General features: G+C 34.2%; 1 protein-coding gene across 1 annotated transcript; it reads right to left on the minus strand.

Annotated features, from left to right (window-relative positions):
* Window positions 1–7634: 7634 nt before the first annotated feature.
* On the minus strand, window positions 7635–10036 carry LOC129755162 (transmembrane protein 170A). Its single transcript, XM_055751519.1, has one exon. It carries the CDS (start codon window positions 9514–9516, stop codon window positions 9124–9126), a length of 393 nt encoding a protein of 130 aa, XP_055607494.1. The 5' UTR covers window positions 9517–10036; the 3' UTR covers window positions 7635–9123.
* Window positions 10037–12597: the final 2561 nt, after the last annotated feature.

Consider the following 12597-nt stretch of genomic DNA (forward strand, 5'->3'; position numbering starts at 1 on the left):
ATTTGCGTTTCCGACTCCTTTTTCCTACGGGGACAATTCCTGTCCGTCGTAATGTGGCCCTCTTGTTTACAATGGAAGCAATATGATTTCCTTGAGCAAGGCTCGTGGTCTTCTGTTGCTTCGGCAGTGCAATTCTTACATCTTAGTACGGAACTCTTACAGTTTTTAGACATATGGTTGTACCTAAGACATTTAAAACAGATAACGGGACGTGGTATAAATGGTTCGACTCGATTAATCACAGAAAACATACGTACAAACCTTGGCAATACATTGCTCCTGAACACTATACCTACTCTGTTGGTTTTGATTTTTTCTTCGTTGAATTTCCTTGTCATTCTAAACACAGATTCCACTTTGACATCACTTATCACGTTCTCAAAAATTTCATTTATTTCCAATTCTATTGGAATATCACGAAGAACTCCCGTTACGGTGACGAATTTTTTAGGAATGTAAGCTTTATAACCTTTTAGATGTAAACTTTGACAGTCAGCCAGTCTGTTGGCATCTTTCATGTTTCCAACATATACAGTAGCTTTGTTGCGTCCGGTCTTTTTAATATCGTCGATACATTTATCAAATCCTATTTGGTTAAGTAGTATTCCTATTTGTAATCTATTGACGTATTTTCTGTTGTCTAAGTCAGTATTTTCTATGGTTACTCTGTAAGGTCTACTATCGTCGTCACAATAACTAAATCTTTGGTATATTCTCTTTGGTTCTGGTTTATTTTGACTTACTTGTTCTGGTTGTTCATTTGGTTTATTGGAATTATCTACCATCTCTTGGTCGTCTGGGATATGCTTTGGTTTGAGGTTAACATTCTCACCTGTAGCCGCTGCCCCCACGGGGGCAGCTTTGTTTATGTTCATACCACTCAATAAAATATATTTTTTAACAGCACTCTTATAAATATGATGACGAACAAAAGATAGTACGGATCAAAATTGGTTAGTTCTAGTAATAAATAGCACAGTCACAGCTTAAATCTACTAAAATTGGCAACACACGTCTAGTCAGTTCAAAACCGCTGAGTCAAGTCCCGTGCACGTCCTTGTTTGCCGTTCGAGGATCGGATCGAGACGAGCATTTCTCTCACTCAACCATTTTCCTCGTTTTCAGCTCTCTTCTTTCCTGGCCTGGTCCGTCCGACTCTGAGTAAATAATTAATTTGCTCGAGCATGAGCGACGCTTTGGCATGTTTTCTATCCAACACCGAGCTAAATATTCAGTTATAATTTACCGGCTGTTTTGATTATATTATTCCGTCAGCTTATTCTCTACATTTCCCTTCTCCCCTACTCTTAACAAGAAATTGACGGCTTTTGAGTCAAACCACCTCATGATTTAGAATTCAATTCCTACATTTAAATGGCAGACAGAGGTTTTATGTACAAATTTCATAATGGATCAAAAATTTTCATATATGAACTTTTAATAATGACTTTTAAAAATGTTAACTTTAACTAAGGTTCAAATAACGATCGAAATGTGAGTTTAAAATTACATCATAATCGGATACAAGTTAGCTGTTGTAGAAATCGAAATTGTGAATCACACTCCTGAATGTATTTTCATCATAACCTTTCGATAGAACAGAGTCCCAGGTTCGAATTCACATACTTTCAAATATTTGAAGCTTTATCACATACAATTTTATTTTAGCTCATGTTTTGTTTCAGATCCTTTTGAAATTGGAGATAGCATTTCAAATTACAGTTTAAATTTAACTCACGAAAATGAAACAAGATGTATACTTTCGATAAAAAAAATTCAACAACAGATGTAATTATTTTTAGATCATTCACCAGATTCTAAACTTGGTTTCAATTGTCAGCAACGAATTCGAACTCGTCATTACTTAGATTTGAAAAAATAAAACCTTAAAATTAGATCTGAAATTAAAAGTTTGTACGACTCCGTTTCTAGACTCAGAAGATTATTAGATGCTGATTCGTTTCGGATTCTTCTGAAATAACATTCAAATTCCATTTAAAGTTTTAAACTACGAAAACGAATCAATATTTAAACTTTAACACCAGATACAATTTTTGTTTTTTTTATGTGTAACTCATTTTCAAGTTTTTTTTAAACTCGGTTTCCATTTTCAGCCACGGAAAAATTACACTTTACAACCAGACTCTAAATCAACGTTTTCGTTAAGACTTTATTTCGGAACTCAGAAGCATCCTCAGTCAGGCATGGCCCAAATTAAAATTAAACTGACGTTCGACGACATTTACTCATATTTTGTAGCTTAAATCTATTTTATGGAATAATAATAAAGATTTTTGACAACAATCCAGGATTAATAACTTAAATCCATTTCTAGATTACATAGGTACTTAAGCTTTAGACAAAAATTAACTATTGATATCTTTAGAGTTTTAGGTCACAGTTTTAGGATTTTGTGAAAGGAGTTCAAATTGAAATGGTAAACTAGTCACCTACTCAATCTCAAATTGCTTGTTTAGATCTTATATTCAGATACTTTCATAAAAACTTTATAGTTTTTTTTTGTGGCGTTTAAATAGCTCGGGGAGCTGACGCTGGAAATGAAAATTAGAGATAGTTTGGAAAAGTAAATTTGAAAGTTTAGAGTAGGCAGCGTAGAATAGTAAGCGATCATGAGACGTTGGTTAAACCATCATGCACTTCATTATATCCATTCCAGCTGGATATGGACAGAATGCAGTTCAAGATAGCAAACCAACCCCTCCTGATACCAGTTGGAGGAAGGACAAGGGTGGGTTCGAGACTGGCCTCTACTTACTCCCCAAGCATCTCGGCAACTTATGGGATTCGAACCCAAAAGTTTTTCTTGCCGATACCGGGAATCGAACCCAGTACGCCTGGGTTACCAGACTCGCGCCATCCTATCCACTAAACCACATCAGCGCTTAACTTTCATAAAACTTTATAGTTTTTAAACTGTAAATTTTTATTTCGAATTCTGGTAAGATTTCCATCCAGATTATCGAATTTAGTTTCCGTAACCTAATTATATCTTCCGACATTTGGGTCGACTCCGATACTGAGGGTTTTTCTTATTACAGTTTAATGAGGCGATCAACGTTTGAGCTTTAGATAAAAAATTCGAACATTAGGTAAAACTATGAAATTATTTTAAGAAAGGTTTCTCATACCAGGCCCGTGCGAAGGACCCGTCCATGGGGGGGGTTTTCAAAATTCAAATTCAGCCAAAAAAAATAACAATACCAAAAATACTTGGTAAATAAAGAAATAGATTTCTAAGTAAGTTTTTTTAAATTTATTTTTGAGTTTGCGTAATAATCATATGTAAGAAAGGGTGGCAAATAAAATAAACTTAAAATTTCAAAACAAAACAGAATGAATGTTTCAAATCAAAGCTATTTGCGGTAAGTCATTCGTAAATTCTTCAAAATGAAGTTCTTTTTTCTGAACTAAAATTTTTCTTGAAAATAAGTTCTAGGCAGTCTAGTCATCAAATTTGCAAAAAATATTTCCGAAACACAAAAAAGGTGCTGATCAAAATTTTGAATAAGCTTCGAACTCAAGAATTATTGCACAGAGTTAAAATAAATAATCGATAACAAAAGATATTAAGAAAATCTGAATTCTCAAATAATTGTCAAATGAGATTAAAAATTAACTATGACAAAAAATTGTTAATGATAGTTATTGTTATTTTTATTCATCTTAGTTTCATTTCTTTTCTTCATTTTGAGTGATTGATTAAAAAATTTCGCTGCAGTTTATTGAATTTGAAAAAAAAAGTTAATCACGGTTGGAAATGTGAATTCTAGATTAGGAAAAATTGATAATAATTTTATACTTAGGATTTTAATCTTAGGAGATTTTATCCACGGGTCGGTAATTTAATTTAATTTGATAAAAAGAAGAAAAATTCTCATTTTATTTCGAGAATGGCAGTGCCCAAAGTCAAACATATAACTTTTTTTATATTAAAATTCTTCCAGTTAACAAAATTAAAGGTTTAAAAAATTTCATTTTTAAAATTCAAAATAAAACTTTGTATATTTATAATACAATATGTTGCATTATACGGACAGATTGGAAAATGGGTGATCTCGTGAATAATCAATAAGAAACTTATAAAATAAAAATATCAATAATGAATTCAAAGTTTTGTTCTAAATATTAAAAGCACAAGGATAATACAAATTTTGTTAACATTGCGCATTTTCTTTCATATGCATATCACATTCATAGCATAATTTAAAATCATGATTTGACATGATGAAAATTAATGAAACGCTGATAAATTTTCAATCGAAGGTTTTGAAGTTTAAAAATTGAAGCTCCGAAATTTTGTCGCTTTCAATTTAAATAATTGGGTTCTGGAAAGGACTAAAGGTGGAAACTATGTTTTTCTTATTAAAAATGAATTTTCAATGGCTTTCAAGAAGAATATGGTTTTGGACTACAAAAAATCAGAATTAAAAACCAAAGACAAGCTAGTTAAAAATATTTCATAAAATTTAAAGAGTTTGACGGCAAATTTATATGAAAATAAAAAAATTGAAGATGCAAAAGTTGAGTTTTTTTAAACATTTTGAATGGACTTTTTTTTTCAATAAACTCGTCTAGCCATTTAAAAAATTATTAGAAAATTTAATTGAGAAAACGACATTTTGGTGACTATGATTTATTGCATGATTTGGTAGATTTAAGCGTCCTGAACTCGAATCTTCTGTCAAATTTTGTCTATCACCTTTTGTTTTGGTGATACGAAGTTTGAAAGCTTTAGAATGTATCAGATTTAAGTTAAACTAATGAGATAACAAATCTACGTTAAAGAAAATCTGAATCTGAATTTGTTTATTCTGTTCATTCTATCAAACAATAATTTCCTAAAATTGATGGTCTGAAAAAGATAAATCCTACAGTTTTTTTTTTAATTTTAAAGATATCATTCAAGTTTTTCTGACATTACCGAAAAAAGTTTAAAAAAAATCAATTTATTTAACACAATTTGTTAATTGACTTAAAACCATTGATAATTGATTTTAAAACCGTTTATTTAACTATTATGCTTTGTCAAAAAAATGCAAAAATTTCTTGAAAGATTTTAAAATATTTTCAACAATTATTGCAAAATCAAAAGCTGATAGAAAAATTGCATTTTAAGATCCAAGGTATTTAAAAAAGTCAAAATGAGCTTTTAAATTCTTTGCACATCAGAAGCATCTAAATTATGTAGCCTGGTGTAATCTACCAAAACGTTTCAAGTTATAAGGATACTATGTATTGGATTTTTTTTTGCTAATTGTGATGACCATTGTGCGCGGTAAACATCATGCCTTGCAACTTGTTGATGAATAAAATTTGTTTTCGATGAATTAATTTTGAATTTCAAATGGTATGTTTCAAATACTGCACTTGGTTAGTTACACTTCTTAATAGAAACCCATTCTAAAGCCAAAATAGGGTTTTTGTATGTCGAGTTTAGAGTTTCATTGAAAAGTGTTGACTAAATTGCAAATCGAAATTTACAATTAAAAATGAGTTTCAATTTGTGAACAGTATATATGTTGTGTCTCGAAGAAAAATTTCTAAAGCCTGATGTAAGATATATTTCCGCCGGAGGCGAGCAAAATTTCTGACATGCTTGCTAACACTTATCAAATTGATCAAGTAGTTCCCGTTATTACGTAGAACATTTTTACTTGGAATAAATCTCCATGGGAGGGGTTAAACCCCTAAACCCCCCCCCCCCCCGTTCGCACGGCCTTGGCTCATACTTAATTCATATGGTTGTTGCAAAAGCAATCGTCTGTTTCGTGCCATTCCGTTCTTATGAATATATCAGAACGAACATCTAATACTCCGCTTTTCGTTAAAACTTCGATTTCAATCCGAATCATTCGATTAGAAGGTCAAACATCAGACTTCAAATAATAATGTATTTTTTTTTACATATGTCAAAGCTATTTAAGCAATTGGAATTTGGAATACGAGAAATTTTTCAATGATTTTTTCAGATCCCTTCCTTCTTTCATTGGGCAGACAGGAAGGAAGGAGTGAGGATCCCATACAATTTTTATTGCATCTCGAGAACAATTCGAGCAAACGAAACCAAATTTAGCATGGAATTGTATTTCAGATCAAAAAAAGTTCCTATCGACTTTTGGTACCACTCCTGTCTTCCAGTGGGGAGATAAGAAAGAGGCTCCTTTACACAATTTTCTGGATAACTTGAGAATTTATTAAGCAAATGGAACTAAATTTGGCATAGGAGAGCGTGTGATACGAGAAATGGGTATATGATTATTTGAAACCCCTCCATTTATCTATTGGAGATATAGGAAGGGAGTATGAAAAAACAATAGAAAAATAACCCATCAAGAAAGACAGAAAGAATGGAGGTAATACGCCAAAGAGGGATATAAAAACGATTTTCTCATGACTGTAGGTTTATGAAAACTTTGGTTTATAGATGTGACCTAATATTTTACATGGCTTTCACAATATTCAACGCAAGTAACCCTGTAACAGTAGCTTTCGCTATCGATTCATTGACTTTTATTACTTAGTACATATGATTAAAATCTGTCTCATTTTCATTTCGAACATCTGAAAATGAGCGTTTGTTGGTTTTGCTGTTGGGATTTTTGTTTGTTTATTACTTTTAACTTGATTAATATTTTCACTTTTAGAGAGAATTTGACTTCCGCACTTAAACTGTTATCCTCCACTGCATATATTGCTTCCCAGCGCACGTACATTAGCCTGATCCAAACTTAACTTAACCCTCTGCTATTTACCAATCATTCTTTCGATCGTATTATAGGCTTGCTCTTATCCCTTCTCGCTTGTATAATTTGCACCCAGCACTGTTCATATTTTTCTTATTTATTATTAAATATGTTTATCTGTTCCTAAAACAAAATTTAAAACAAAAATATACATATTATAAGCTTGACTCTGGTTTCTACTATAAATAGAACTATAAATATGCACCTAGAAGATGAAACCGAAAATAAAATATATGAACAGTATTTGTCCTTCGATCAACTGCGTCATAAAAGCCGGCTGAAAGATTTAATTACAGTTGTAGGAAAATTTCTTAAGAACAAGAACACCTCAATCGAAACTATCGGAAAGAGTGATTGGAACGGCCCTATGGTGGATATTCTCTGTATAATCGCAAACTGAATTGTACTTTTTGGAAGCCTGACCTGATCTTAACACAGGTGTTTTCCTACACCATTCCTCTATAGTTAGTATTTGCGGTGAACTTACCCTGTAGGAAAACGGTCTATCGAAATGGAAAGCGTTTCAAATGTTTTCTTTCTTTTTTGTCTGTTACTTTCCAAGCATAGAACAAGCATTCTCGTTGTAGGAAACAAAAATGGTCAAAATGGCAAATAAATATAATATAACTATGTTTGGCTCTTGCTCGTCTGCCGCAGGGGTGTTTGCGATAGATATGCTTGGACATGTATTTTTGACCGTCCTTCGCCGTATGAAGGGGAAACTGCTAGTAGATACTTGTAGAAACAAACGACATGAGGCGGATATCGAAAGCACATAGTTCTATAGATTTGTTTCGTATATGCGCAAAAGTTTTGTGTAATGACAACAGCACATCTAGTGGCGTTTTTTTTCTTAGCTATGTTTCCCCATTTAATTTGTCTACTGATTAAGTTGTTTCAATTATTTGTATTTAGGTAGATATCACTATTCATTTGTTGTTTTTTTATTTGTTTCTATGACTATGTATAATAATTTAGTTTATTTACTAACCTCCCATCAAATGCTGTTAGGAGCCTAGAACTTTAGTCTCAGCACGTTTTTTCTTTCCTTAGCTTATTTGAAGCATACTCAAATCATTATTTCACAAATTTCTGATAGTATTGAAACGCTAGTTCTCTCTTGAGCAGAAAATTCAACCTTTAGAAAATATTTTAAAAGTGCTGTAGATAAATCAATTTCCATATTTGTTGTAATACATGATGATCAGTCAAAGTTTAACATGGCCTAACTGCATCTTAGATGGAAGACTGATTTCGGAAACAGTATACCACAAAAGATATTAAATTGAATTGAATGGAAAGAATTCAAACTTTTTCTAACATTCCACCAATTCTGAAAAGCTTAAAACATTTTAAGAACCTGTGTCAAGGCTCAAGATACTTGACCCAGACTAGTTCAGATTACATAAGTAATCCATTCAATGAATGTGTAAATGGATTTTCCCCCAAATCAAGCCTTTCTTAAATGTTTGTTAATACTGTTTTGAGACAGTAAAATAAAGGTTTAAACCGGTTCATGAAGACTGGTCCCGTTTAATATTTTCTGCGTACGTATTCAAACTCCATGAAGATAGACCGACAGCTAGCTCTATTAAGGGAGTTTGACGTTATGAAAGAGATGTATTGAACATTTAATTTCTTAAATGTTCAATCAATGTAGAATCAGAGAAAATGATAATGATATTTCTACAAATCAGTTTCAATTAGAGGAAAACGATTGTTTAAATTAACGAACTAAAGAAATTCAAACATTAGTAATTTTCAAATTTTACAACAAAAAAAAAGGTTAGGTACATATAGACTTACATTGAAATGTCTAGTAAATGTTGAAAGTTATACAGAGGTATTAAAGTTGAACTATTGAAGCAGTTTGAACCAGTCAAACTTTGATCGAATGTTTTAAAAATAATAAGATAAGAGATTGTACTACCTCGAGAACTAGCGTTTTCGACAGTCTTACTCGATTAAACCTTTCATGAACGGTCCATGCGAATTTTGCTTTACTCCTGCTGATCTCGTTCGCCAGTTGTAGGTACATATCCAATTTTTTTCCTTCGACGTTTGCGCATATTGAAAGAAACTGGACTATCGTAGAGTTACTAACGTTTTTGTTTCTCGTTTCTGTAATTTGTTCTATTGTTAAGAATTCCCACTAGTACAATAAATAAGATGTGTGTTTACGTTACATGTATGCGTAAATTTAGTTGAGTGTGGGGTTTCCTGTCGATTCAGCATTCGTGTTTTATGAAGGCATTCATGCCGTGAGAAGAACTCCTCCCGTGTTCAGTGTATGTTTGATGTTGGGTGACTTCACATTGGTGTGGGAATTGTGAGAGCAGGAAAAATCATCACATATTTTTTACAGTGTCGCCAGTAGTCGCGTGAATCCGAGACAGGCGGACAGTATCGTCTGACCGACGCCATAGACCATCGCCAGGATCGGTGACATGGGCAAATTCGAGGCTCTATGTACAAAGGCAATGGTGGCACTGCTGACAGTTCCTCCGGTAACCGGAGAAACTACACCCATCACCAAGATGAAGATCGAAAAGAAGCGGCCAAACTTGTGCTTACGTAACGTTACGAACGCCACAACTGCCGCACCCGTATGCACGACGATCGACGAAAACAGTGCCCACAGGAAGACGTGGTACCACATATCTACAAACTTCGTCAGCGTACTCGTACCCACACCGCGTAGACCGATCACATTGGCTATCGTATCCAATTCCGCAATGGTTTCGGAATACATTGCTTTAGCTAGTCTTCAAATCCCTCGCAAGAGGGGTTGTTACGACCTAAGATTTTTTAAACTCTAAGGTCCCTAGTTTACGTTCTTTTCGCCACCTGCTTCTCAATCGAAAAGTTAGTGTCTAGTTTACACAGTATATTGATTAGTATTCGAGTAGAGATCTTTCCCGATCACAGTCTCGTGAACAGTAGGTTTGTTCAATATCGATCCGTTTGTCACGAATCTAATGAAAAGAGTGAGACCAACGAAACTCCGGCTCTCTCCGAGCGGATATGGTGTACTTAGGTTCGGTTGAAAATTGACCTGAATTGCTGCTGCTGCAGCTGTTGCTCCTTGTTGGCAAGTTGGCGGTGTCCTTTCCTCCGGATAGCAGCAATGGAATGTTTCCTGTGGCGACAGTGATTATTTGCAGTGGAACCAGCAGAAAACGGTAGTGCCAGCTGATTATTCGTTGAAAATGGCGGTGGTCGCATCAGATCGTGCGAAAGGAACGTGGTCGCACAACTGTGCACCATCGTGTGCTTCTGTAAAGAAACAAATACAAAGAAATAAAATTTGTTAAAAGAAAGACGATTTTCGGCGATTTCATTCCTAAAAGCAGACTTAAAAAGCATGTTGAAAAATCAAAAAGAAAAATTTCAGTGGGTACCCTTAAAATTATTAACTTTATTCGCATTATCTAATTATGTCGAACCGTTTGCCTCCTTGAAAAAGGCATAATAAAGGCCGAAACGTCACTTCCATCTGTACCGTTGCGCCGTCAACACGTACGCGGGAGCACCGTGTCGTTGCTGTGTACCTGCAGGAACATTTTTACATTATTTATTTTTTCCTTACCTGTTTTTCAATCAGCAAAAAAAAATTTATTATTTGAATAATAAAAAACACCAATTTTTTACGTACGATACTAGAAGTGATCGTCCTTTTAAAGTTGTACTTCGTGGTCTCACCGGCGATCAGACACCGGATGAGATCACAACTGAATTAAATTCTTTGTTAGGTTTTTCTCCGATTCAAGTAATTCAAATGAGGAAAAGAACCAACACGAATAATATCAGTAGTGTTGGTTTTGCTCCTGAGCTTTATTTGATCCGTTTTAAAAAGGATCAAGTTAATAATTTGCAAATTCTTGAAAAGGCTCGTCTTATGTTTCATTGTCGAGTCAAATTCGAATCTTTTCGAAAATCTTCAACCAATTTCCTTCAAAATATTACGCAATGTCGTCGTTGTTAAGCTTTTTGTTACGGCACTAAAAATTTTAGAATGAATGCCAGTTGCATGCTTTGCGGCTCATTCGATCATGAAAAATCTAAATGCCTTTTTGGTGGTGATAAGCCACAAACAGAATTTTTCAAGTGTGCAAATTGCGCAGGTAATCATTCCTCGAATTCTCTAGACTGTCCCATCAGGGAAAAAATTATTGCTTCTAGGAAAAATCCCAAAGTTTCCAGAAAAGTTTCTTCTCCTTCTTCCTCTTTTTCGTCTACACACGTCGGGCCGGCAAACAACCTGCCTGTTCGCGGTCAGCCTCGGCCTACATTGGAATCACGGCTAGGTAATACTCGAAGTGATTTTAATGTTACCCGTGCTGATTCTGCGCCCCAGACTCGTTGTTTATCGTTCTCAGAGGTGGTTGAAAGTGGGTTGCCCTCTTCAGGTTTAACTTATAAAAATGGGAAAAAAACCAAGTCTCAACGTTCATGCGAAGGCTTGGGAAAATCCCCGAAATTCAAACACTTGTTCTTCTCCTTCATTTTCTGATCCTAAGAGCACCAGTACCGGTAGGTGCTATCCCAGGTGTTAACCCGGGACACATTTTCGGTCTTATTTTAGCTTTAGCAGCTTATTTGCGCACCGGTAAGTGCTAAACTGGTTTCCATTTTTGCCACTGGTGACGCATCGATAGGTGTTGTTGTTGTTGTTGTTTGTTGCTATTTTCTCTTCTAAATTTTCCCTAGACACTTTAGCACCTGTCAAATCAGGAGCTGGTCGGTATTCATATTTGACTCCTGGCTCACTTTTTTAACACCCAGGGGCAAAATAACACCTGGTTTGAAACCTTGCGGTGCGCCGTCGAAGTGTCAAAATGGAGTGTTATTATAGCTTTGACACCTGACCACTGCTGATACTCTAACAATTTTGTTGATTTGGGTGAGATTACTGAGGAAAAATTAAAATTTTTGCATCAAAATTTAATGGAAATGATGCAACTTATGTTGAAAGCAAATTCAATGTTTGAAGCTTTCCAAACTTCTTCTAATTATGCTAACAAAATTATTATGTCTTTACGATTCCCTCATGGACCCAAATAGATGTTTAAATATTATGAATTGAAATGCTAGATCTTTGCTGGCTAACCAAGATGAATTCTTTTTATTTTTGAAAACTCAAAACATACATATTGCTGCCATCACTGAAACTTTTTTAAAGCCAAACAATAACTTGAAAAGCAATGCTTTCTTTAAAATTTTGCGAAATGATCGACTTGATCGACAAGGTGGGGGTGTAGCTATTGTCATCAATAGTCGTCTCAAATTTAGACTTCTTCCTTCTTTCAATACAAAAGTCTTAGAAACAATTGGAATTGAATTAGAAACTTTTATGGGGAAAATTATAATTATTACCGCATATTGGACATAAAACCCTACTCAAAGCCATTTTGGAAATTACCTAAAATTCTGAAAAAGCTCCAGAAGCCAATTCCTACTTTGAAAGATAAAGATTAACTTCTTTTAACCGACGCAGAAAAAGCTCAAAAATTAGCCCAATAGTCTGAATCTGTTCATGATTTTAAATTAAACGTTGTTAGTCCAATTGATGCTCAAATTTTCCTAATATTTGAAGATATTCTTTCTAAACAAAATGTATTTGAAAGGTGAGACAAATATACACTGTAAATTTTTGCCTCGATTTCCAGCAAAAAAATTTGCTGGAAACGTTCAGCAATCGAAATTTTTGCTGGAAACCAGCATTCGGTTTTCTAATTGCTGGATTTTTCAGCAATCGGTTGTGTTCTTGTCATTTTTGCTGAAAAACCAGTAATCTGTTTTCAAATTGCTGGACTTTCCAGCAATTGATCTA

Source organism: Uranotaenia lowii, chromosome 3 (genome assembly GCF_029784155.1).
Source record: "Uranotaenia lowii strain MFRU-FL chromosome 3, ASM2978415v1, whole genome shotgun sequence".
Lineage (NCBI taxonomy): Eukaryota > Metazoa > Arthropoda > Insecta > Diptera > Culicidae > Uranotaenia > Uranotaenia lowii.